This window comes from Crotalus tigris, unplaced genomic scaffold (assembly GCF_016545835.1).
Source record: "Crotalus tigris isolate CLP2741 ecotype Arizona unplaced genomic scaffold, ASM1654583v1 scf7180000017567.3851432, whole genome shotgun sequence".
NCBI lineage: Eukaryota > Metazoa > Chordata > Lepidosauria > Squamata > Viperidae > Crotalus > Crotalus tigris.
The window spans coordinates 1439195-1466499 of NW_024096477.1; the positions used below are offsets into that span (position 1 = coordinate 1439195).

At 37.1% G+C, this 27305-nt stretch overlaps 1 protein-coding gene across 19 annotated transcripts in view; it reads right to left on the reverse strand.

The window, feature by feature from the left end:
• AFDN (afadin, adherens junction formation factor) overlaps positions 1-27305 on the reverse strand; it is a 110071-nt gene that overhangs the window by 27204 nt on the left and 55562 nt on the right. For 12 of the 19 annotated variants that reach the window (XM_039350002.1, XM_039350076.1, XM_039349985.1 and 9 more), the window contains 14 exons: positions 26299-26393; positions 24527-24786; positions 22921-22990; positions 22370-22482; positions 19651-19712; positions 17841-18046; positions 15212-15232; positions 14351-14496; positions 13384-13478; positions 12097-12362; positions 8583-8726; positions 7799-7997; positions 6917-7020; positions 6543-6629 (listed from right to left, as the gene is read on the reverse strand). In XM_039350002.1, the coding sequence (XP_039205936.1) occupies positions 6543-6629; positions 6917-7020; positions 7799-7997; positions 8583-8726; positions 12097-12362; positions 13384-13478; positions 14351-14496; positions 15212-15232; positions 17841-18046; positions 19651-19712; positions 22370-22482; positions 22921-22990; positions 24527-24786; positions 26299-26393 (1868 nt within the window). The remainder of the gene's footprint in view (positions 1-6542; positions 6630-6916; positions 7021-7798; positions 7998-8582; positions 8727-12096; positions 12363-13383; positions 13479-14350; positions 14497-15211; positions 15233-17840; positions 18047-19650; positions 19713-22369; positions 22483-22920; positions 22991-24526; positions 24787-26298; positions 26394-27305) is intronic. The other 7 variants (XM_039350141.1, XM_039350047.1, XM_039350085.1 and 4 more) reach the window with 1 other exon arrangement.

Here is a 27305-nt window from a genome sequence, read left to right on the forward strand (position 1 = left end):
TTTTTAGAGAGAAGAAGGATGGCTCTTTACGTTTATGCGTGGATTATAGGGCCCTGAACACAATCAGTGAAAGCAACCTATACCCGCTGCCCCTCATGAAAGACATGCTGTCACACCTATCGAAAGGGAAAATTTTTTCTAAACTAGACTTAAGGGAAGCTTACTATCGCGTGAGAATCAAGGAAGGGGACGAATGGAAGACTGCATTTAACTGCCCCATGGGGTGCTATCAATTCAAAGTCTTGCCATTTGGATTACAAGGGGGCCCTGCAGTCTTTATGCAATTAATCAATGACGTTCTAAGGGAGCACCTGTTTAAGGGGGTCCTTGTTTACTTGGACGACATTCTTATCTTTACCGAAACAAAAGAAGAACACGTCAAACTTGTCAGAGCGGTTTTAAAGAAGCTGCGAGCCGCTCACCTATATGCCAAACTCTCAAAATGCGAATTCCACCAGGAAAGGATAGACTACCTAGGCTATCGCATATCCCCACAGGGCATTGAAATGGACCCAGAGAAGGTCAGAGCAGTATTAGAATGGGCACCACCCCGCACAAGAAAGCAACTACAAAGTTTCCTGGGCTTTGCAAATTTTTACCGCCAATTCATCCCCTCATTTGCACAGATAGCCTTGCCCCTCACCAACTTACTAAAAACGAAGGGAACATCCTCAGTAAAACCTAGCCAGCCACTAACATGGACAATGGAGTGCCAAGCAGCGTTTGAGAGACTAAAGAGACTTTTTTCTGCCGAACCAGTACTAAGGCACCCAGATATGGACAAGCCCTTCATAATACAGGCAGATGCAAGTGATGTGGCAGTGGGGGCTGTGCTATTACAAGAAAATGATGATGCAGTATTGCAACCCTGTGCATATACATCTAAGAAACTCACGGAAACAGAACAGCGCTGGCCCGTATGGGAGAAGGAGGCTTATGGGATACGTTGGGCATTACTCACGTGGCGACAGTTCCTGGAAGGCAACAAAATCCCCTTCCAGGTGTGGACTGATCACAAAAATTTAGAAGCCCTGAAAACTTCCAGGAAACTCAATCCCAAACAAGCCCGCTGGTCCCAGCATTTTCACCAATTCCAATTTAAGCTCAAACATTTACCAGGAAGAAAGAACTTCCTGGCAGATGCACTATCTCGCATGCCCCAATATAACAGCGCACGAACCACAGACTCTAGACCAATAATGGCAGAATCACAACTGGCAGCGCCAGTAACCACAAGAACCCAAGCCAAAATAAAACCACAACTGGACAGCCAAACTGGGATTGAATTCAGAAAAAGTTTGGAAACAGATGATTGGTTCCAGAAAAACAAACATGTGTGCACAATGAGAGACGGATTGCCTTGGGTAGGGGAAAAGTTATATATACCAACAACTCAAAGACTAACTTTCATGCAACTTTGCCATGACACAAAATCAGCAGGGCATTTTGGATTTGTAAAAACTTTACACTTAATTAAACGGCAATTTTGGTGGCCATCAATAAAAAAGGACATAGAAAGTTATGTTGCCAGCTGCCCAACCTGTGCATCAGCAAAGAGGTTGCAAGGGAAATCGCCAGGGCTGTTACAACCAGTGGCAAGTCCCTCAGCCCCCTGGAGGGAAATAGCCATGGATTTTATAGTGGAATTGCCTGAAAGCAATGGGAATACTGTTATCTGGACAGTCACGGACCTATTTTCCAAACAGGTGCACTTTATCCCTTGCCAAAAAATTCCCACTGCAAAGGCCTTAGCAAAACTTTTTATCCAGCACATTTACAGATTGCACGGGGCACCCCAACGCATCATCTCTGATAGGGGAGTGCAATTTACGTCTACATTTTGGAAGGAATTTTTATCCCTCTTAGGGACCACTCAGGGACTGACATCTAGCCATCACCCTCAGACAGATGGACAAGCGGAACGCTGCCAGTCGGTACTTGAGCAATATTTGAGATGTTTTTTAAATTTCCAACAGAGTGATTGGACGGACTTACTTCCTTTTGCAGAAGTTGCCTACAATAATGCAGTCCACTCCAGCACAGGCTACACTCCTTTTCAAATAGCCAACGGCCAAAGTTTCAACCCTATGCCAGAGTTAACCCCAAAAGAACCAACGATCCCTTCACTGAAAGAATGGATGGAAAGCCTACAAAACACCTGGCCAATAGTCAGAAAATCACTAGATGAAGCTAGGCGGGCATACAAAGCACAAGCCGATAAAAAAAGGGTTGAGCCTACACCATTCATTATAGGAGAAATGGTGTACTTATCTACAAAATACCTAAAGTCCCTACAGCCCTGTAAAAAACTTGGACCAAAATATATAGGACCTTTTCCAATTAAAAGGATCATAAATCCAGTAACAGTAGAATTAGAATTACCCAAAAACCTCAGGCAAATACACCCAATTTTTCATTGCAGCTTGCTGAAAAGAGAGCATCAGTCACCTCTACGGCCAAAAATCCCCCCCCCACCACCTCCAATCATGGTGGAGGGGGAACAACACTTCGAAATAAAAGAGATCCTTGACTCTAGGAGATATCGTGGAACAACTCAGTACCTAGTTGCCTGGAAACACCTCCCTGCCTCACAAAATGAGTGGGTCCATAAACGTCACGTCAGAGCCCCGAAGCTATTGAAGAAGTTTCACACAGAGTATCCTAACAAGCCTAACTAAATTTTTTACTTGTGTTTTCTTTCAGGTGGATCTCTCTTATTGTTAAGAGGGGCCGGATGTCAGAATCCAATTATATTTCATCTTTAATTATCAAACATAGAAACTCCCAATTCTGCCTTCTCTGGATTCTGCCATAAGAGGGAGAAAAGGGGGAGAGCAAAGGGGCTTTATGGCCCTCACTTCCTTCAGCACACTTCAAAGGACTGAATGTGTGTTTATTGTGGCCTCTAAGCTTTAACATATCAAAGAAGAGTAATTGCCTTTCATGTAGTTATCTGAAGTCTCCATCCAGACGGAAGAAGAAAGGGGATGGAATTGTGATACTTGAAACTATCACTGGAAGGGGGGTTGATTGGGTGGGACTACTGGGGAACCCCTTAAAACCTTGAATGGGAGAGCTTGAACCCCAAGTCCTGTCTAGCATGCCTGCAACCATTTTCTCTTAATAAAGGATTCCTGTTGGAAGAGCTATTCCAAGAGTTCTGTCTTCTTAAGATGCAAAGTGGGGTGGGTCCTTACAAATATGCTAACAGAAACATATCTGGCTTTTTAGACGTTTGATCCAATACCACATCCCTGCCATTCACTGTTAATAACAGATTTAGTTAATCCCTTATTAACTAAAAAGTGGTTGGGTATTGTAGTTATTATTTCAGGAATATTATGAATTAGAAGTATGGGGATCAGCTGGGCTGGCAGAGGGGCTGGCAGGGGCCGCGCGGCACCAGCCCCCACTGCGGCTCCATCGGATGCGCGGAGGGCGAGGCCAGGCAGCATGGAGTCCCAGGTAGGGCAACTGCTTCCTCGCTCTCCTCCTCTCCTTCCTCCTGCTGCCCCCCAGGCAGCTCAGGTGGGCGCTGCTTCCACTGCGGATCCATTGATGGGCAGAGGATGAGGCCGGGCAGCGCGGAGTCCCAGTAGGGACGGCAGCTGGGCCAGGGGCGGCAGGGACCCCGACAATGCTGCCGTGCTGCTGCCACCAGAGCCGCTGCCTCCTGTCCTGCTCCCCCTCCCTGCCCGTTCAGCTGAGGACGTGGCGGGACGGCGGCTGGGCCAGGCGGCGAGGAACCCTGACGATGCTGCTGTTCTACCACTGCTGCCTCCCGTCCTGCTCCCCCTCTCTGCCCATTCAACTGAGGATGCGGCGGGGCAGCATCCAGGCCGGGGGTGGCGTCGAGGAACCCTGACGATGCTGCCGTGCTACCGACGCCACCTCCCATCCTGCTCCCCCTCCCCACCCATTCAACTGAGGACGTGGCGGGGCAGCAGCAAGGTCTGGGGTGGTGGCAAAGAAGCCTGATGATGCTGCCGTGCTACCGTCACCACTGCTGCCTCCCATCTTGCTCCCCCTCTCCGCCCGTTCGGCTGAGGACGTGCAGAGGCCGGGGGTGGTGGGGACCCGACGATACTGCCGTAAGAGAGAGAAAGAGAGAGAGGAAAGAGAGAGAAACAGAGGAAAAGAAAGAGGAAAGAGAAAGAGAAAGAGAGAGGAAAGAGAGAGAAAGAGAAAAAGGGAGGAAACAAAGAGAGGAAAGAGAAAGAGAGCAAAGAGAGAGGAAACAGAGAAAGAGAAAGAGAGGAAAGAGAAAGAGAGAAAAAGAAAAAGAGAAAGGGGGAGAGGAAAGAGAAAAAAAGTGGAAAGAAGGAAAGAGGAAAGAGGGAGAGAGAGAAGAGAGAGAATGAAAAGAGAGAGGAGAGAGAAAGAGAGAGGAAAGAGAGAAAGAGGAAAGAGAAAGAGAGAGGAAAGAGAGAGAGAGGGAGAGGAATGGCGCTTTTCCAACCAGGCTAGATATATCAAGTTTATACATTATTCCATTGTCTCATTCAACAAGCTAATTTTTCTCTTGCTTCAAAATTGCTAGTGAAATTGTTCACTTGTTAATAAAATTACACTAAGAACTTTTCAAAACCAAACACTCATAGAAGAAATCAGATATGATCTTACAACATGTTCTGTTTGCATCTTAATGCAAAATATTCAGTGAATCAATAGCTTTTGAGACAAAAAAACAGCATATTAATTTAAGTGGTGCACAAAAGCAATATCACTGCCAAAATAACATTTAGAAATTATTTACATACTGTTTAAGAGAAATAAATGTCAAACCAACATCCATGTGAACTCTTCCTTAAAAATCAATAACAAGAAATTTCATTTGTGGAATTTGGTAACTATTTGCTATTTATTTCACTCCTCATATCCCATCTTTTCTCTGGGAGCTAAACACTATATACTTTCTTCTCCAATTCGCTCCCTCCACAAAACAAACCCGTGAGGTAACTGCCAGAGAGAGAGAGAAACTGCTTCCTAAATGTCTACTAAGCTTTAATCACTGAGGGCATATCTGAATCTGGATTTCCCAGGTTCTAGTCCAACATCTTAATAACTGGGCCATACTAATCCATCACTTACCTATAGAAAAGTCACAGAATTATGACCTTTCCTTCAAAGATGTCAGTATTCTTATACAGCCTTCTTAAATAACTGAGAATTAGAGCTGCTTATCTGCAGCAAAAGAATATACATGTAGTCTTCAAGTTAACACTGTAATGGAGCCTGCCCATTGTGGTTATAAGTCCATAACTTCTTAGATGTTAGAAATTTGGATTGCACAGGTGTATTACAGCTAATATGAAGGCACCTACATAGTTTGTAAAATTATCTATGCCCAAATAAACAGAGGTAGAGAGCTTTTTTTAATAACACCAAAGCTGTATTCCTAACATGGTCCCATAAATAAAAATATATTTACAGAATAATCCGAAAAAATGATGTTTCAAACAGTACATCGCATTGGAGATACTTTATTTTTTAGTTACATGAATTTAATATTTTTCAATACTGGAGAACTGCACCATCTGGTGGGTGAAAACTGGTGAGTCAAGAATTTACTTTAGATTATGCGCAGGTTGCTACAAAATCAACAAGCAAGCCTTTCTTGCTTATACAATATAGATGTATAGCTAATGAAATAAATTAAAAGTAAAGGCTCTAGTAAGATGAATACAACTTGATAATTTCATGGACACATCCATGTAGTTTTATTGACAAAAATATGGGGGAGGGAGTTTCTAATCTATAACCATCTATTCATGTTTTAGCTAAATTGATCAGGTTTCAACTTCCAACTCTGACATCAACAAAAACTGTCTCTAATTCAAAAGCAAGGGGCAGTGGAAACAAGAAAGACAAAACAGATATTTGCTTGTAAGAAAGAAGTGTTCATCTTAACCCAATATCCAAAAAAATCCTGTTGTGTTGAGCTTAGACGCATAGAATCTTTAGGAAGAAATATGTGCCCATTCATCTGAGCAGCCATTTTGCATCTTTAACTGATTTTCAGCTTTTGGTGTTGTACCTTTAGTCATCTATGAGGTAAAGAACAAGCTGATCTGCAAGTGTCTCAGGATTAACAAAGGCTATTCTCACGTGGAAAAAAATATATGGCATACAATATATGGCATTTGTTATTATTTCCATATGAGAAATGCCATTTCTCCCATACTAACAGATTTCAGTTACTTCTAACAGAAAAATCTAGTGAGACTGCATTGCCTTTTATCCTTCAGGAGCAAGAAATATTATGATGGGCATCACCATCTGCTCCCATACCAGCCAACCTCCTTATTAAAATAAAGTGAAGATACCCTCTTCTGTCTGTGGTGAAAGTGCAGCTGCCTGAAAAATGAAACAGTTGCTATAACATCATTAGTGAAAACTTTTTAAAGAAAATTCACCAAGTAATTTTTTCAACTTTATCTTACTCTATGACTGCCTCCAATATTTATTCATATTAAGCTTTACACATGATCTATTGTTATCACTTTGAGTAATAAGTTTCATATCAATAAATCATTTAGTACCTTAGCAGCAACAATGCTTAATCCCATTCCATTTTGTTTCTTTAATGTTACAGTGATTATTTCAGGTTCTTTCCTCAATGGCTGAGCCTGATGAAACAAAATAAAGAGAAAATATTGAGAACTGGGTAGAGAATAATTTTTTTTTTACATTGAAATTATCCTGCTGTCTTATTGTTCCAATACTAAAGAATAAGAAAAAAGCAACAATGCCTTATTAAGAGAATGCTTTTTTTCCATTGTAAAACAAAGTTGGGGAGTCCTACATTCTAATTTTTAAATTCTTTACCATGATGCACATTACTACAAATGTCATATTTCATTGCATAGTTTAAAGTATCTATTTTTGTTGTCTCTCCTGCAATATGAATACTTGCCAAATCTGCATTGTCTTGTAACAGATGGCTTTCATAATCTGCACCTTCAAAATATATTGTCCAAGTTCCTGGTGATCGTGGATGAGGTGTTAACCTGCAAAACCCTAAATGAAAATGTTAATGGATAACAGGACTTATATTCTATATGCTAAAATAAGTTAATTAGAACACTACAGAGACCTCCAAAAACTCACTCCACAAAGACTCATTATTAAAAAAAATATTGGGCATCAACTTGATAAATGCATTTACTTACAGTTATTGTAACCTACACCAATCCATAGATTTTGGGTGGCGTACAAAATAGTAATAAGAATATTGGACCAAACAGAAACTAAAATATAAATAAATTACTTTATTGTGGTTATTAATCAGCTAAGAAGCTAAAACTGTATAATAAATAAAGATGTGCCTCAAGAGGTATGACATAAAACAACCACTGCATTAAAATAGGTTGGGTAATGGAATGTGTAGATGACTGATGGGGACAAAATAAAAAGATACTGCCTAGAGCAGGGGTAGGCAACCTTGGCTCTTTTATGACTTGTGGACTTCAACTCCCAGAATTCCTGAGCCAGCTTCAATTCTGGGAGTTGAAGTCCATGAGTCATAAAAGAGCCAAGGTTGCCTACCCCTGACCTAGAGGAAGTAGCCTGCAATTGCCTAATGGTCAAGGAAAGAAACTTAAGAAGGATCTGCCCTAATTGGTCAGACAGTTAAAAGCGGTAGTGGGAACTTTGTACCTTCAGACTTGCAAGATTCTGTTAGTATAGCCTTTAAATAAAGTAGATTTAGCTTATCAGGTTATGTTTCCTGTCTGGTTTACCTGGGAGGGATGACATATAATCTCTACATAAATGTGAACTTTAAAAAAAAGCTAACCTCTTTGGCAGAGTGGATCTAAAAATTCCTGTAATCCATTTGGAATGTTTCGGACAACGTCACATGAGTAACCATCTTCTGGGAGAAGAAAAGGAAGCTGAAGATCAGGGTCCTCTTCTAACTGTACTTCTCTACCATCACTACGAGCTAATTCATCAGCGGTATTTTCTGCAACAGCTACAACATTTTCTATTAATTCCTGGTGGAAAGAGGAAAAATATACATTATACATGGAAATGTAGGCAAGGGAATTCTACATTTTTGCTGTCTGGAGTTAGTCATGATTCAGATGCAGATATTCATTGTTCAGTTAAGAAGACTAATTCATTTGATAAAGAGATATTTCAGGAGTATTAAACGACAGGAAGAAAATATTTAGGCTATTAACACTGTTCTAGTGACTTTTCTAGGAAACAGATACACTAAATACAGATAGGTTTTGCTTAACAATCTTTGGGATCAGAATTTCCATTACTATTGAAGTGTAATGGCACTATATAACTTAATGATGGTAATTTCAGTAGTCCTAGCTGCAGCTGTTAGGCCACGACTGAACTGTTGTCCAGTAAGGACCCTACGTATCTCCTGGCAGTCCCTACATTTTAATCATGTGACCACCGGGGCACGTCAATGGCTGTAACTTTGAGAACTATCATTTGTTCGATGACATTGCAACTTCAAACAATAGCTGAATAAATGGTTAAGTGAGCAATATCAATGTATTATTATAATGTATCAATGACAAAAAATACCCCCCCCCAATTAAAAGATAAGATTAACTTACTGGTGGGATAAATGGCTCATCTGGGGCACAATGATAATTTTGTAGCAATGCATGCAGTTGTAGGGAATTGAGTTTAAAACAGGTGCTATTAATATTAGGAATGTCTTCAGGAGAATACTTATCCATGGTAAGTAATGTAGTTGCCTGGAAAAAAAAGATGATTATAAGTAAATCCACTTTGATATTGACACATATAGCAGTGGACACTATAATATAGATAAAATGCTTCTGATTTAGTACTACTTAGGTTCATCAATAAAATATTGAAACAGTGCATTTTTCATCTTGAATTATGTTTTGTCTCATTTTTTTTCTTCAATCAGTCAGCCTACCATAGCCACTGGACAGACTTAAAATATGGCTTGATTTTATTTGTCATGGATTGGTTTAACGTTAGACATCACAACCTAATCACCAAAAATGCTTGAGTTTTGTTTGTTTCCCACCATTTGGGTTTGTTTAGGAATGAACTGCAAGATGTACAATATAAATTTATTCCAAGCTAAATTAAAATAGTGTATTACCACATTTCTATGGAAGGTTGCCAGACAAATTTATACTGAAACAGTTTTAAGGAAATTCTTAAGTAACTCCTACTTTGCACATAGTTCACATTTATGATTTTTTTGAAAAAATCTCTTTTCATCCAAAGGGTAGTTGAAATGGTTCACAAAATATGAATGTAATAAACAACATACACTATTTAAATAGTCATACAATGACTATTTAAATAAAATAGTTAATAAAACACCCACAAGAGATAGATCTCATAATTTATGAGGTCCATGAGGTCAAGAGACATTTTTAAATCTAGGTATCATGTTTCCCCGAACATAAGACCCAGTCTTTTTTTTTTTTTGCCTCCAAAAGAGGCACCAGGTCTTATTTTGGGGGGATGTCTTTTCCGCTCACCTTGTGGCGGCAGTACCGACAGCCCCGCCCAGCCAGCCCACTTCTTCTGCAGTTGAGAATGGAGCTCTGGCGGGCATTTTGCAGTCAGAGGACTTTCCAGAAAGCCTCGGCAGCCGAGAAACGGGCTATGAATCCATAGCTCAGTTCTTGGCTGCAGAGGCCTTCCGGAAAGGCCTCTGACTGCGAAATGCATGCCAGAGCTCCATTCTCAGTTGCAGAATGAAGCTGCTCCTTCGGCTGCATAAAAAATGTGCCAGCGAGGCAAGTGTTGAATCATGGGAGGCCTGGCTGCAACAGTTATTTTTGGGTAGGGCTTATATTAGGCCCAACCCCAGAAATCAAGCTAAGGCTTATTTTTGGGATAGGTCTTACTTTTGGGGAAACACAGTATATTTGAGGCTGGCACTTGGCCATACAACATCCTGCCTTATCATTTATCCAACATATTTGGAACAAAAATTAATACTTGAGATTGCCATGACATGCCTTTCTGGTTGCCAGAAGATGGACCCAACAGGAAAGAGTTCTCAAAGTGACTGTGCACTAATATTGTATTCACATACATTTACACTGAAAATTGTGCTTCATGATTTCCCTTTGCTAACTCAGGGCTTTTCAACCTTTTCACCCATTGTACCACTTTTAGGATATAGCAACATCCGAGTACCACCAGTCGCCTAGCAAGGTGTCAAAAACTTAATGACCAAAAAAAAAAAAGGAAAAAAGTGATAAAGTACAGGTAGTCCTCGACTTACAACAGTTCACTTAGTGACTGTTTGAACTTACAATGGCACTGAAAAAGTGCCCCTCAAACCACAGCTGAGCAAGACACCTGCCTGCCCACCCGGCAGCGCTCTTCCTCCTGTCCGAGGTTTCCATTGTTGTGAGCATTTCTGTTGAGGATTGGCAGCGGGGGTGGGGTGGGGGTGTTTTGTTTTTATTCCCCCCATCTGCTGGGTGATTGCAGCAGGTTTTGGTCGCTTCACATGACCCTGGGACACTGTGACCATCATAAATATGGATCAGGTGCCAAGCATCTGAATGTAAATCACAAGACCCTGGAGATGCTGCAACATTCCAGCTGATCGGCGCTTCTTCTGGGCTTGGCGGAAGCGCCAGGATCAGCGCCGAGCTCCAGCTGAGCCCGGTGCTGATGCTGGTGCTTCCACTGAGCCCTGAGAGCCCTGCAGCTCCAGCCATCTCTCGCTCAGGCTTGTGCGGTGCTGCCATTGGTTCAGCTCATTCCCCTCCCCACTACCACTTTTCTAGGATGCTCGCATACCACCTGCCAGGTGTCAATGTACCACAGGTGGTACCCGTACCACTGGTTGAAAAGCCCTGTGCTAACTAACTTTTTATTTTCCCTTATCAAAAGTTCCCACGTTCTTCACAGAAATATGAAGTGAGATTGAAAACATTCAGTTTAACAAGGACTAAGAATGTGTCTTTGCCTGAGTTCTGACTGTCAAGAAACAGATGGAGAAAATTTTCCTGCCTAGGTTATAATGGCTTCTACCTCTGGGTCAGTAAGATATCAGATAGCTGCCATCGTATGACGCTGTGATACAAGAAAGGAAACTGTTTTATCTCTGCCCTATGTATGTATAAGAAGCCAGTAGGATTTGGTTATATTGTTCAAAAACACTAGCAATACAGAAACGTTCTGATGCAAATTTATCCAGTAACAGAAAAATATCAAGAAAGCTCCATTTGGAAGGAAAAAGAACAAAAACAATGCCCCCAGAAACTTCCATCCATAACTTAAAAGTGATAGATGCAGAATGAAAGAAGGGGCTTTGTCAGAAATTGTTTCATGCTGTTTGTATACAGAGCCACCAAACTATAAAATAGAAAAATAGAATCATAGAATCACAGAACTGGAAGGGACCTTGGAGGTTTTTCTAGTCCAACTCCCTACTCGAGGCATGAGTCCTTATACAACGTAATATGAAATGATAAACATTACAAAATAATTTGAAATATTACAAAATAATATGTTGATATCACCAAATATGCTATGTAGACTTATCCAACCAATTCCCAAAGGCATACACCAATTTAGAATCTGCCTAGCTTCTGCATAATAAAATGCAAATATAGTATAGAACAGAGTATGAAGTACAATCCCAAGGCCTAACTGTCTGGTCTAGAAGAACAGAAAACTAGTAACATTAGGAAATTTACTAGATTTATCAACTTTTCAGAGCAGCCTATTAAAACTGCACAGATAAACCAGCCATACTTAGACAAACTGTCCCAATATACAAAGGCAAGCATCAGGCACAAATGAAACACTATGGAATCCCATATACTGTACAGACTGAATATTAAATAACTCATTTGAAATCTACACATATGAATTAGATCCACAATTAAATAGTGCTTAAGCATTCCCATCCTATTAAGAACTTTCAACAAAGGCACCACAGATTATGTATGATACAGAAACTGGGTCAATAATATGGCAGAACTGAATAAAAAATATGGGGATTTTCTAATTTCCTAAAGCTGTTTATTAAATTGACTTTAGGTGTCTTATACAACTCAATTTATGTGCCTCAAAAAGACTGAATTTATTTTTTTATTTTTTTCAAATACCTACCTGTACTATCCGACTGAGATGACAATCAGCAGCCAGCTCCAAACCCTGTTTTTCTGCCCAGGCTTCTATGTGACCCAACTGTTGGCGAATAATAGCTCCCCAATAATGTGAACACAGTCCTGAATCTGGATCAGTAACCAATCTGTTAAAAAGCCACATGTTGATAAAATGAAATAGCTGGGAGAACAGCTGTATTGTCAGTGCTGCATTCACTCTACATCGTCGCAACAGGGACATGGCTCCAGTTAATGTATGCAAGACATCATCTACAAGAAAAAAGTTACACATGACATTTTAGTTAGCAATAAATTCTAAATAGAACTATGTATCTATGTTAATATAAAAAACTAAGGTCTGCATGGAAATCTTTATTGCAGAAAGATAATATTGAACATCTTACATTACTTTATACTACATCACTACGGTATATTATATGTATTATACTACATCGTTATATTATAAACTTTTAATATTAATGTGATATATAATTAATACAAATAAATTGATATGGACAAAAATTAAGTTTTTATAATTTTAATCCTTTCCCTTCCTCTCTGACTCTCAGAAACAAAAACAAGCAATTGGCTATTAGTATTATATTATTGGTAACTCGCCAAATCTGTTACCTTAATTGTAACGTAAACAGTATGTAAACATGGGAGCAGTAGACTTTTGCTTATTTGCAGATACAATCTATACTAAATTAAAGTCCACATGTTTCCTATTTGAGTCACAAACAAGATAATTAAGGAATCCACTGGTGAGATATAGTTATTACTTCACAATAAGTTTTATTTTTGGATATTCCAAACCTGTACTCATGGGCATTCCATCCCATCAAACTTTAGCTGACTATCTTCTAAACTTTACACATTTTTTATAGTAATGCTACCATCTAAATCCTATTTTACAGTATTTTAGGATTCCACTATTTACAGTTTCAGCAAAATAATATAAACCATTGAAGTTTATGTAAAGTATCTTTTCTCCACAATGAAGTTACATATGACTTTACTGTAAGACCCTATTAGATCATTATTATATTTATTTATACCTCTATAGTTAAGTGTATGCACTTACATTAATAACTGCATTCTAATATCACACAAACAATAAAGTAATGGACGACCTGGTTTTTAGTAAGCAACCAACTTCTCTAGGTAAATAAAACATTTCTTATTGCTCATGAACATACTAAGCAGGGTTTCCTAACATATCCGTATTATGCTATCACAGTCTTGTTAAGGTAACTTACATTATAATTAATATAAGATAAAATACTCTAACCTATTTTAGGTCTTTGAGAATTATTCTCTTCTGGATCATCAAGGAATGCAGGCATATAGTTATTAAGCTCTGACTGAAGACAGTGGACTAAGTATCTGAAAAAGTAAATTGTGTGAAACTGATGAATAATAGGCAAATAAGTTCAAGCTTGTAGTGCTATGAAAAATAATTTCATTACAAATAGAAAATCTAGTTCTCATAGATGTTCCCTATACATACCAACTCAAAATAAGTCCCGTTGTTCAATGGTGTTTCTTTTCAAACAAGTATACTAGTAGCCTACACACACATACATACACACACATATTGAATGTGTGTATGTATAGATACACACACACACACACACACACACACACACACACACACACAAGTTATGAAGTATCTACGGTACTATATTATTTCCAAGATACAGAAATATTCCAGCACTAAAATTGAGTAAAATATTAAAATTTGGCCATCAGAAACTGATAAAAAATTAACTAGTATCTCAAATTAATTATTTAATGGCACTGATATTAACTATTTTGGTGGGGGGAATCAATGATTGATTTCCCTACTTAACAAGTTAGGAAAGGTGGACAGGAATTTCATATATTTAACATTTTTTTCTGATTTTTCTTTTTGGGGATAGGAAGGTACCTTAAATTTCAGGTTGTCTGGGGGGGAGCTAATTTAATTTTAAAATACAATGGCTAATCCAATATTCCTGAATACTCCTTACAGCTCCAAACTGAATGTTTGTTTTGTAACCATACCATTTATAGCTTTTCAGAATAAATATAGTAACTATGCCAGTATATATAACAATATTATTTTAAAAAATAGAAAGAATACACATCAGAACGTTTACACTTTCAGAAACATACATTATTTTCTTTCCATACAGATTTAGAATTCAATCAGAATAAACAACTCCTCATTAAGAAAAAGTAAAACTGATCCCCAAACATAAATTAGTTTTCCTTACTTAAATGCCATCTGAACTAGGTGTGCCAAAACATCTTGAGCATCTAATGTGATTCGGCTTAAGTCACGATCCTGCTTAATAAAGTTTAGCAACTCAGATGCATTAGCCATCCAAAAAGCAAGTGCCCCAGCAATATTCTTCTGTTTCTGCAAATATTGAAAAAGGGGTGTAAACATCAACATAAATCCATCTGTATTTCAGCTTTCATTCTGTTAAAGGCTCTGTAGATAGACCAGTACCAGCTAATAACCAAACATGTCTCAGATACCAGATACTTGCGAAGCATTTAAATGAAACTGTAAATAATATATAGTGCGTGTTACAACTGCTTTAAATTGCAAGTTGAATGATAAAGTATTAAATTTTCCAAATGCTATTAATGAAATGGACTTAGCATGTTGTCATGAAATGTTAAAAGCTTAAATGTATGCATTATCTGGTAATCTGTATCTGTGTGAGCACATATTCATTAATACACACTGTCACCCAGATACTGCCTAGTCACTGGCTTTGACACCAGCAGTATCAAGTACTGATCTATCTCACACTTTCCCGACCACAAATGCTAGGCCAGGCAACCTCAGATGAAATCCAAAGAACAGAACCACAGACAAAATAAACAAAAAAAAGGAAGGAAAAGAACTTCTGTCATTACATCTCTGTACTGAAGTGCATAAGCAGAAATTATGAAATGCTGATAGGCTGCGCAGTCAAAAAAGGATTTTAGTACTGCATGTTCCAGTTGCTGAATGAGTGTTATGTTCAATCCAGCTGTAGAAATATTGTATTTTACATGGAAGCAGCATGAGAAACTGAGCTAAGCCAACATAGCTAGGATCAGTTCCCAGCAATATATCCTACCTGATCAACCTGGTCTACCTCCTGGAGAAAAACGAAGGAAATCAAACAGAAGAAAGAAACTTGTGAACAATCATGACAATTTTACAAATGAAACACTAAAATATGAAAGCACAAGACTTATGCTCAGTCACATTAAAACATTTCACTGGGGGAACATGATATAACTAAAAAATTAAAAGAGAGATATATACGAGAAACATTTTAGAGGAAGCCCAAGTTTTTCCTCCAGCCAATCTATATATATGCCTTAATACCAATGGTATAATCCTGCATGGAATAATATCTAAATCTGTCCATGGAAGCCAGTAAAGTCTTTTACCTTAGCAATTTTTCACCACACTAGCCATAACAGCTAATAAGAGTATTATTAAGAGAAATGAAAAGAAAACTACTGCAAAACAAAACAATGAATTTGTTCAAAACTTCATACTTTTTTTTTTCACTAGCCTTTGAATCCAGGAGTTCATAAGTCACTCTTGTATTATTTTTCTATCATCTCACTTATTTTTTCTCACTGAAAGTCATTTTCTATGCCTCCAAATAGTACTTCCAAACCACTGAAACAATACTTCACAGCAAGATCAGAGACTTAAGAACCACACAAATATTCAGTGTAAGCCATGGGAAGTGCTCAGGAAGAAAAGGACCAGTGGCTTAGCAGCTCACCTTGACCATAGCTGACAGGCTTCCTGGCCAAGTACGCTCTCTGCTCAACCAAGGCTACACACACATTGTTGCTGTTTGAAAGAATCTCCTATCAAGCAAAACAAATCATTGGGGGAAGAAAAGAATGAAACTGAAATTGTGCATGAAAGGGGAAGAGGTGACTGGGGCGGGAGGGGGGGGCAGGTAGGTCCACCCTACAAGAGTGTCTCCTGGGTAAGAACTTAGACAATAAACATTTGACTCCTACACAAAAGAAGTCTCAACCAGGCAAGGAAAGAGAAGAGAATGGAAAGCAAAAAAGGAACAATATTTTTGTTCAGTAACAAATGAGAGGAAAGGGACAGGATTGTTGTATTCACAGTGGAATGGGTCTCCACAATGCATCATTGTAGATACAATTTTAAAAAACAAAATTACATACCAAGCCAATAACAAAATAAAATATTAGTCTTCTGGTTAATGAAAAATGCTGCCAATTAATTGTCAAAATAAATAGGCTCCATTTGCAGCTTTTTTTTACAAGTAATTCTGCTTCGCAGTAAAGTTCTTTCATTTAATAATTTTTTGTTTAATATTTGTGATATTCATGATTTTCTTCATTTTTTCTTCATTTTCATTATAGGCTTTTTATAAAAGGGTTTTAGTGCAGTAGTCCCTGAGCTAACAAACTAGTTATCCTGTGGTATTCATGTAATCTGGATTTTGAGGAGAAAATAGAGATGTACTTGGTTATCAAAATAATACTTATAGATTATTATTATGCAAAAATGTTACCTATATTTTAAATCTATGTATAAAAGACTAGCAGGAACTAGTTCGGACAATTGCCAGAAGTCGAAAACTGACTCAAAGCCCCTCCACACACACATACACAAAATGCCTTTAAACAAGTGCCTGCCTCAAAGTGTAAGAGGCAGTGCGGCTAAGCCTGCTAAATAAGTTGATAGCCTGCTGTGAGAAGTGTTCTACTGGCTTCTATTGAACAGTTGTGCACATTAGTCCTTGCAGAATCATACTTCAAATTTACAGCATCATTAAAGTAACAGGAGACATGTGAAGACAGAAACAGGACAATTTAAAAGAAAATGAAAATTGAAACACTAATAAATTGGCTGCATAACTAGGAAATATGTTGTTCATATAAATGGAATTATTTGGACACAGAATATAAAAAAATGAGTGGTGCTCAAGTTATGGCACCACTTATTTATATTTAAAAGCTTGCCATATTTAATTATTATCATTGTCAATAATAATTTATTGTCCTTGCATATATGGACAATAGTTTGGATCTAGAGTTTTCATTCCATAAACAGAAGAAATCTTCCTATGACTGACATCTTGCTGAAGAAAAGGACACAGTTCACAAATCACTTCCTCCCCACCGCAGCAACCCACATCTTTTCAGCAACTTTCTACAGCAGTTTTTCTGGAGGGATGACCCACCAGCCCACATTTTTTGGGAATTGCCCACCCACAGCTGTCAGCAGAAACATCTGTGAACAGAGTTTTATTCACAGCAACTTCCATTAAAAAGAGAGTACAAAATATGATAGGATTGTAACATGATTATCATCATATTCCATAATACTGAACCAATATTGATAATTCAAACAAAATTTGAAGATAGTTTGAAATAGATTTTAGAGATTTACCAATAAAACTTATGAATATTAACTATAATAGATCACTGTATCTCCTGTTCACCATTCCATATCAAGAAGTATCATTGTTCTTAAAAACATTTTCAATATTTTTTGTAGATTAATTACAAATGTCTGACTACAGTTTGGTCACAACTAAAGAGTTATTTCATTCACAATTACAAATGGCATTAGGATATCCAAAACAAACTGTGCTTATGATCTCTAATATAAACGCAACTTGGTAAAAACAATCCTGCAAAAGTGAGGTCTTTTTTGTGGATGTAAAAGAATTAGTAGGTTCTTAGACTAAAACTCACTTGTATAACTCCTTCCATCATTTTCACCATCTTGTTGACTATTGCAATGACTTTGTGAGTTCGTTCAGCAGGACTGATGTCAGGTCTGTACTGGCTTGATAATACATACCGACATGTCATGTACAGAACATAAGTAGGCGATAGCTTAAAATGAACTGTTGAGCTATTGGTGTAATTGATGATGGCAGACAAAAAAGCATCCTCAGCTGAAGAACAAAAACAAAAAAGGGATAAGCTAACTCTTAACTGAAATATTGAAGAAACAATAGTAAGACACCACTTCAGGAAAAAAAACCAAATTAAATTATTGGGATCACTTTCATATTTCAAACATTAATACCAAAATATTTTTACAGGAGTAAATTACTGAAAATTAAATAGTAATGGGCAATAACAGGCAAGTAAAGCAAAATGCAAAAAGGAGTTTAATAAATCTGTATTAGAGAACTCTAAATCAGGGCTTTTCAACCAGTGGTACGGGTACCACCTGTGGTACATTGGCACCTTGCAGGTGGTACGTGACCATCCTAGGAAAGTGGTAGCGGGCAAGGGGAATGGGCTGAACCGGTGGCAGCAACGCACAAGCCTGAGTGAGAGATGGCTGGAGCTGTAGGGCTGTCAGGGCTCAGCGGAAGCGCTAGGATCAGTGCCACTTTCCAGCTGATCGGCGCTTCTTCGGGGCTTCGGGGCTGGAGCTTAGCGCTGATCCTGGTGCTTCTGCTGAGCCCTGAAGAAGCACCAATCAGCTGGAAAGCAACACTGATCCTGGTGCTTCTGCTGAGCCCAGAAGAAGCGCCGATCAGCTGGAATGTTGCAGCATCTCCTGGGTCTTGTGATTTACATTCAGATGCTTGGCAACTGATTCATATTTATTGTCCCAGGGTCATGTGAAGTGACCAAAACCTGCAGCAACCGCCCAGCAGATGGGGGAGGAATAAAAACCAAACCCACCCCACCCCCACTGCCAATCCTCAACAGAAATGCTCACAACAATGAAAACCTCAGACAGGAGGAAGAGCGTTGCTGGGTGGGCAGGCAGGTGTCTTGCTCGGCTGTGACTTGGGGGGTACTTTTTTCAGTGCCATTGTAACGTCAAACAGTCACTAAGCAAACTGTTGTAAGTCGAGGACTACCTGTATTTTTATCACTTTTTTCCTTTTTTTGTCATCAAGTTTTTGGCACCTTGCTAGGCGACTGCTGATACTTGGATATTGCCATATCCTAAAAGTGGTACAATGGGTGAAAAGGTTGAAAAGCCCTGCTCTAAATAATGTCCACCACAATAATTTAAATGAATTTTCCTCACTGTTAACCTAAAACATGGCAAGTAATTTAGTAACATGTCTGATTAAATTTATACATGGATTTGGAATTATTCTTGTTTTAATGAGATAGTCAAAACCATGCATTTTGCTTTATGTATTTGATGCCCATGATCACTGCTAGCAAGGTTGACAAAATGACTGCAGATTAATCCATTTCATCTTTCTTGGGCTGCTACTTTCTAAAATACTTAACATAGTAGATCTATCTTAAACTAGAAAGTTCATTCTTGTAAACTAAAGCAGATCTGAATAACCGGGCTCTGACAAAATTCACGACAAAACTAGTACTTTTAAACTAGATTTTATACCCCAGATCATATGAAACCAGAAATTTACTCACAGACATGAATTTCAACACTGATTATTTTTATATCATTACTACTGTATAGATAGTCAACTTTCAGTATATCATATTATCAAAATAAAACAGTTTGCAATAAAAGTCTGTTAGTCTTATTTTTTAAAAAATAAAAATACATACTTACAGTTTTCTCTGAACTCAATGCTTGCAGGTAGTATCAATTCTGGACCATGTGCATCCTGAAGTCTAGAGGCAGAAAGCAGATCTTCAGAAATCCAGTTCAAAGACAACAAATTAATTTCATTTTCAAGAGATACAGATTTTTCCAAAGGTTTTTGTTTTATGTCTGTATACATTTTTTGTATACAATATGAAACACAAAAACACTGGAGCACGGGAAATATATCTTGTTACTTTCCTGCTCTTATTATTAGATTCACTGAGGTTACATTTGCTGAAAAGACAGCAAACCTACTTGAATTGAAAGTCTGCATTATTAATGTATTTGCAGCACACAATGTACCATTCAAGGCAGTCAGTCATCTACTGCAATTAGATCATGTTGCTTAAACTCATAACCAGGGTAAAACAAAAATGAAAGAGCGGTTAATTTATAAACTGTATTATAAAAGTGTTACATAAAGGAGAGTTGTTGATCAGATAGCTCATCCAGTAGTATCATCTGACAGATTTCAGTATGCCACAGTACTCAGAAGTAAAGGTTCAGGTAGTACAGGTAGAAAACAAGATAAAGAATCTCAAAATATGAAGGTTTGGGTGTTAGGTCAGCAGTTTAAAAACAAAGGTATCTGGTGCAAAAGACAGATGCAGTGTAACTCTGAGTAATAAATTTGTAGGAAACCATGATCACATTAGTTAAGATGAGATTCAGACCATGTACATTCTGCAAATTCCTAATAAATAACTTGCTGTACATACGTTTTTAAATTTCTCAGTATTTTGATCACAGTCAGAATCACTTTCAGCTCAGTCTACTGAAGAATATTATTGTGAGGCTAAAATTATGGGAGAAATCCATCTAAGATTCTTTCTATTTCTGGAGAAAAGATAACATAGAGCTAACAAATTTAAAAATAGACATCATAATCATATAATACCAATATTTACTATAAATAAATGGTTTCCTACAAATTTATTACTCTGAGAGTTACACTGCATCTGTCTTTTGCACCAGATAACTTTGCTTTTTAAATATGTTATTGCTTTGACTGATTTCAGAAATATAATCTACAGGTGAATAGATTACAGTACTTACAGAAATATTAAATGCTAAATAGTATTTGCCAGCTTTAATTTATTTCTCACATAATACTAGATTTAGCATGGCTTAAAACAACCCTTGGTCTATGGACCGGCACCGGGCCGTAGCATGCCAGCAACAGGCCACACAAACAAATGAAGCTCCATCTGCGGGATACATGCAGGCAGTATGCACAACCACATCTCTCTGGTCCATGGAAAAACCTTTCTCCATGGCACCAGTCCCTGGTGCCCAAAAAGTTGAGGACCTCTGGCTTAAAAGGAGGCTGCCCCAAAAAAAAGGGTTGCTTCAAACATGTAACAAAACAAATGAACTTGGAATGTTTCAAATTAGTTATCTAATTTTTAGTCATGTAGATCATGGTTGTCCCAAAAGTGCTTTTCAAAAGATAACTAGATTTTATTGGGTTTTTTCCTGAAAACATTTCACTTCTCATCCAAGTTTCTTCAGTTCAGAAAGCCATAGCAACTGAAGAAGCTTCTTGGATGAGAAGTGAAACGTTTTCAAGGAAAAAAAAACAAGAAAGTCCAGTTGCCTTTTGAAAAGCACCTTTGGTATTTCAAATTAGTTGTGATCCAAAGAAGTGTCTATGGAGATTCTCAGTCATCCAGGTCATAGTTATCCCAAAGTTGCTTTTTCACGAGGCAACTGGACTTTCTTGTTTTTCTTTGAAGATGTTTCGCTTCTCATCTAAGAAGCTTCTTCAGCTCTGACTGGATGGTGGGGAATGGAAGGATTTATACTCCTTGCAGACAGCTAGTCATTTGCATTCTTTTGGAGAAGCCACCTGGAGGTTTATCTGTGTCATCAGGATCACCTGAGTAGTGCAAATGGGTGTGGAGCCTTCTTGGAACTGCTGAAAGGATCGTGTTGTAGACTAGAGATAGGTGATGTCATATCCTTCCCCCTCTGTTGAGGGAAGGCTCTTCAGTTTTGACATAGATGGCCTCTTTGACCCCTCTTTCAAACCAGTAGTCCTCTCTGTCTAGAATGTGGATTTTGCTGTCTTCGAAAGAGTGGCTTTTGTCTTTTAAATGCAAATGGACTGCTGAATCTAGAAGAATGCAAATGACCAGCTGTTTGCCATTTCTCATCATCCAGTCAGGGCTGAAGAAGCTTCCTGGATGAGAAGCAAAATGTCTTCAAAGAAAAACAAGAAAGTCCAGTTGTCTCATGAAAAAGCACCTTTCGGATCCAAAGAAGTAAAACCTTGACCACCCCAAGATATTGGTTCCACCACTGAGAACTAAACACAAGCCGTTTACTCCCTTTCACCATATGGCCTTAAATGCAAGAAGAATTAGGAATTGTTCAGAAAGAAAGTGTATAGGCAGGATGCTAGATAAGTATGAACCAATTTTAATAAGTACAAAAAAATGTACTCTACAGAACCTGTGGCACACCATGCCTTGCAATGGCGGTAAGATTTTAAAATAAATACTAGTATGAGCTCTTAATAAAAGATTATACAACCTATTATTTGAAAGACTTTTCAAAGTATTAGTTTTCTCCATAAAAATAAGTACATTCAACTTCCTTCTCAAACTTGCCTGTTTTTTTTAATTGAAAAATAACACTATGTAAATTTTAGTCACAAAATTTAAAAAAGTATTTTTGGTACCTGCCATCCTCTTTGTGATAATCCTGCTGTTCTATTCTGATCATTGGTTTCACCATGCTTCGTTCAGCTGTACTAGAAGTTGATATTCTGTCACAGTCCAATCTATTGATGCTCTGCTCCAAACAAAACATACCAAAAAGTTGTTTTAGTGGACTTAAGTTTACTTTCATATAAAATACGTGAATCCTCACAAGTTTCTTAAAGATTTATCTTATTAAATCTAAATAATGAACATGCTTTCATTAAATAATGAACATACTTTCTGAAAATGTATCACTGTATTTCTAAAACCAAATAAGTAAAAGTTCCCATTGAAGGTGGCCTGTCCATTCCCATATGGTACAGCTACTACAAACCTCCTTCCAATATTTCGCATAAATTCCATGAAAATTTTAAGACAAATCAATGTGAAAATAAATCATCAAATCATTCAAAGCACTAAACAGAAAAGTGAATGGTTATACTGAGATGTTCCTGTGCTCTTAAATATATTTAAAGTATCAAATTTAAGTCTCATAGTACTCATGGTATTCAGACTAATAAACTGTTACCTTGCTTGAAGATAATCCTGTTACACTTTGGATGTCTCCTTCCAAATCAAAAGTAGTTTCTTGTACACCTCTGAGAAGGCAATATACATTCAAGAACTAGATGATTAGGAATATTCAGTAAACGTAAGCATATATAATACAAACAATGCTTACACAATTGTTCAGTATTTATCATTGTTAGCAAATTCACTGTGTATTTGATTCACATAAAATATAAAGTATCTGAAAGTGTTAAGAAAGGGTGTGCACATTTTGATTCAAACTATTTTCAGCAGGTAATTTCACATTTCAAGTTTGTGAAATATCGTGGGCATTTTGAAAGTATCTTTGGATCAAACAGAGCTGACCCTAGCTCAAAACAGATTCACACTTGAAGTGGAAACCTCTACATGCTCAATATGATTCAAAATGAAATGTGTTAAGTCCTATCTACCTACTTTCCTACCTACCTAAATATAGGCAACCTTTTATTTTTTCCCAGCCTGAACATTTTGTTTATCAGTTATTCTGTCAATCTTGGATATAGTGCAGAATGCTATACAAAGTGTTTTAAATAGAGTATCGTGGCATCATTCATTCTGAAATACTGTTAAATACTATTCCTCCGCATTTCAGATTTTTTTTTTCAGATGGATTGAAGAGAAACTGATACATACTTCCAGTGATTATTATTATTTATTTATTTCAAGACAGAAATGCTATGTTATATTTAGAGAACTATCTAAATACTTAATTAGCAATTGTCAATAGGTGATTCTTTTCTTCCATTGATATAAACGGAACTTTAACACTGTATGGCATTACATGTTTTTATAATGTAATAAGATCCTGCAAGAATTCCAGTTAATGTATTTGTATTTATTTCATCATATTATAGGGTACTTTTTGTTTGTTAGTATTTCTTTTAAAAATAAATTAGCAGACCCAATAGGCTTTGGCTTTAGGTACAGGTACAGGACTGAACACTGGAATCTAAACAGAAGAAGTACAATTCTAATTGAATAACTGAACTTTTCAACAAAAAAGTATCCTTCTTAGACAAGGATGAATTGCAGAGATGCTAAACATTGGCAAAGTGCCAGTCTTAAAAGATGATAAATAGTGTAGGTCTTTTGTTTTTGAAAACAGCCTTTTTGGGGAGTATGTTTGTATTGTACAATTCCTTACCTTGTAAGATAGGTGACTTCCTACCACTCAATGACTTTTTTGCCGTCAGTTATTTAAGACCCTCTTTATGATATTAATTCCACTATCAAATAAATTCCATTTTAATTACTACAACTGCCCTCTTCTATAACTCTACTTTGTAACTTTTAATGGCATCACCTTATATTGTTTTTAGTTGTCATTAGGTGTCTGAATAGTCCATAAGGGTAAAATATAAATGTACATATTGATTTCGCTAATGTACAGTATTATCAAAATCCTAACATTTATTCTAATTATGAAGAAGTGTAAACTGTATCAGAGTTCACACAATGGAGAACAATTACTGGAGAGCAGATTATCATTATTAGTTGGCAGATTACATTAAACATTAATAAACCTTCACCATCTTAAATAATTTTCTAAATTTGGGATTACTTCTTAAAAACTGTGGATTTACCCAGATTTGAGACGTGAACTTTTGACCATGTGACCTGCATCTAGACGTCCTTTAGGAATGTGATCTTGAATGGGGTCCACAAATTTAAATACATGGGAGGTCCCAAACTGAACTTTCATACCACTTTGCAGCATAGTGGTTTCAGAGATCCGCTGACCTTCTACGTAAGTTTCAGCATCAATGCTTCTGGGAGTAACTGTAACAACTCCATCCATGTTAGTAAGGTCACAGTGATGTGACTGAATTCCTGGACCAAATAACTGAAGATACAAATAATCAAATCAAAAGCAAACAAATCAGGATTTCTTTTTTTAAAAAACTAATAAATATGCAATCATCTACATAACTCATTCAAAGAGACATCCATTTTCTCTTATTAAAGAAATTGTTGCAAATTGATGGCACATAACCAATCATCAATCAAATATTATGCAAGCAGAACAGTTATTAGAGTGTAATCAGATCAATTAGAATGCTCTTACTGCAGAAAGTTACATTTTATTAATATGTAGCCTATTTCAATATACCATAATTTATACCTTTTAACTACTAAAATGTAGCAATAAAATTCACTTTTTAAAAAAATCAGTTATTTTTAATGTTTTATCGTTGAAGCAAAATGAGAACCACATTTGTTACTAAGAAGTGATAATTGAAAAGTTGAAATGAGATCTGTTCCATAGTATGTTTCCAACCAATTTTTATACTTTTATTTATTTATGTTAAGATGTGTTGAACTGACAATTTTCTCACTCAGTAATTCCTGCCTAAATGTATCCTTCATTATTTCTGTGATTGTGAATTATTTTCAGAATTATAGCAAAATGTTTTAATGAAGACAGAACACATAACTGACAAAATCTATGAACACTGAACAAAAATGATACAAAAGTATTTTAGAAAGTCATTCATGAAACAGAAACAAAATAATATTTTACATTTATTCACATTTAATCTAAGCCATGATAATACAAGACAGTTCTTTAGGCTTTTGAGGACCTTTATCCTCTTAGTATTCATTTGCCACATTAGGAATCCAATATTTCTGAATACAATTTAAAATACATCACAAGTGTCATCAGATCAGAATACAAGCCTGGATCAAGAGACATAAATGCTAATTTGCAAATCCACATTTTTTGCAGACTATTATTTGGTGGGCTTTTTACAAATAGTGATCAAAACTTGTCATACAAGAAAAGTTAAAATATAAAGCCAAGATCCTTATGACTAATTTCAAAATGACAGAACAAACACCTGTATTAGCCTTGAACAGTCTCCAAGATTGTCTCATTTCCCACTAACTGAACACAAGTTGTTTATAACTATTAATATTGGTCTTTTCCTCAGGTACCTATTGTTACTAAAACCATATACTCAAATCAGTATAGTGTATGGCTATGAGAAGGATTTGACGATGGCTTCAAAGAACCATTTTAAAATACTGCTCAAGTTTGTGTTATTAATTTAAGAATTTAGCATGCAATTGCCTTTCTCCAGCATCACTCAAAATACTACATCTTCTTCAAATGTTCCAATAGACCTTTGTGCATTGCAATGTTACAGAAGAGTTCACATTGTAGGCCCTGCCTCACTTAGAAATTTTGCATTACACATGTCACAAAAATATTTTAGTCTCCCAACTATATTTTGCAACCAATTACATTTTTGTCCAAATATGCTAAATGTGGCTTATAGACATAATTTCTTAATACTCTGAAACTTGAACACAACTTTTATGGAATTATTTGTCTCAAAATAGTATTGCTCACCTGAATGGAGTTGTCATCAAATTTTTCTGTACCAACTTCTGTCACACTTAGTTGCAAACGATAGAGCTTTGGTTTATCTCTGGAGTCAGAACCATCTGTAACAACAGATAATTTTATCATGAAACTAAACAAAGCATACTGATTTTTTAAGACATAATCATATACAGTAGCTCTTGACTTAATGACCAGTAGCTTAGTGACAGTTACCATGGACTTTTTCAGGACTACTCATGACCCGGCTTCAAAGCTCTGATGCTGCCCATCCCCCCGAATGACATGACTGCATTTTGGGCACTCAGCAATTACAGTCATTTGCAATGCCCCATGGTTACATGATCACAATTTAAGACATTTGTTGCTGGAAATCTGGTGTCTACTTCTGGTTTCTGCAAAAAATGCCCATGGATTCACCTCAAACAATTGCCTCGAAAAAGGTTATAAAATCATAGACATTGTAAAATCAGGTGCAGTCACATGGTGATCTACTTAATGACCAGCACAACATATGACCTTAATTCTGGGCATAAGTTAAGACTCTCCGTATTATGTCAATGCCCCTTCAAAACTAATTTTAACTATGTTTAAAAATTAATTATTCTCTGTGCTACCAAAAAGGCTGCTCTTGAGAATCATCTCTTTCTTCTGCTAGCTCTCATTTTCTTCCTTTGCAGAAGGAAAAGTGCTTTTAATGTTAATTCTTTCCATTCTACATATTTTCATTTGTGTACTATTAAAAGATTAAATAAAGCACTTCTTAAATTATATAAGAACGTCTCTTTCCCCAAATGTGGGAGAACAAGCTGTGCAGCTTTCTGCCCATTTATTAGGTTTTTATCTCACCTTTATTTTACAAATAACTTAAAGCAGTGAACATAAGTAATGCTCCTTCCAATTTTCTCCACAATAACAACACTGTTAGCCCACTATTGTTGGACTGAGAGAGAATGAGTGGCTCAAGGTCACCAAGTCAGTTTTCATGCTAAGGTACTGATTGTACATATTACAAA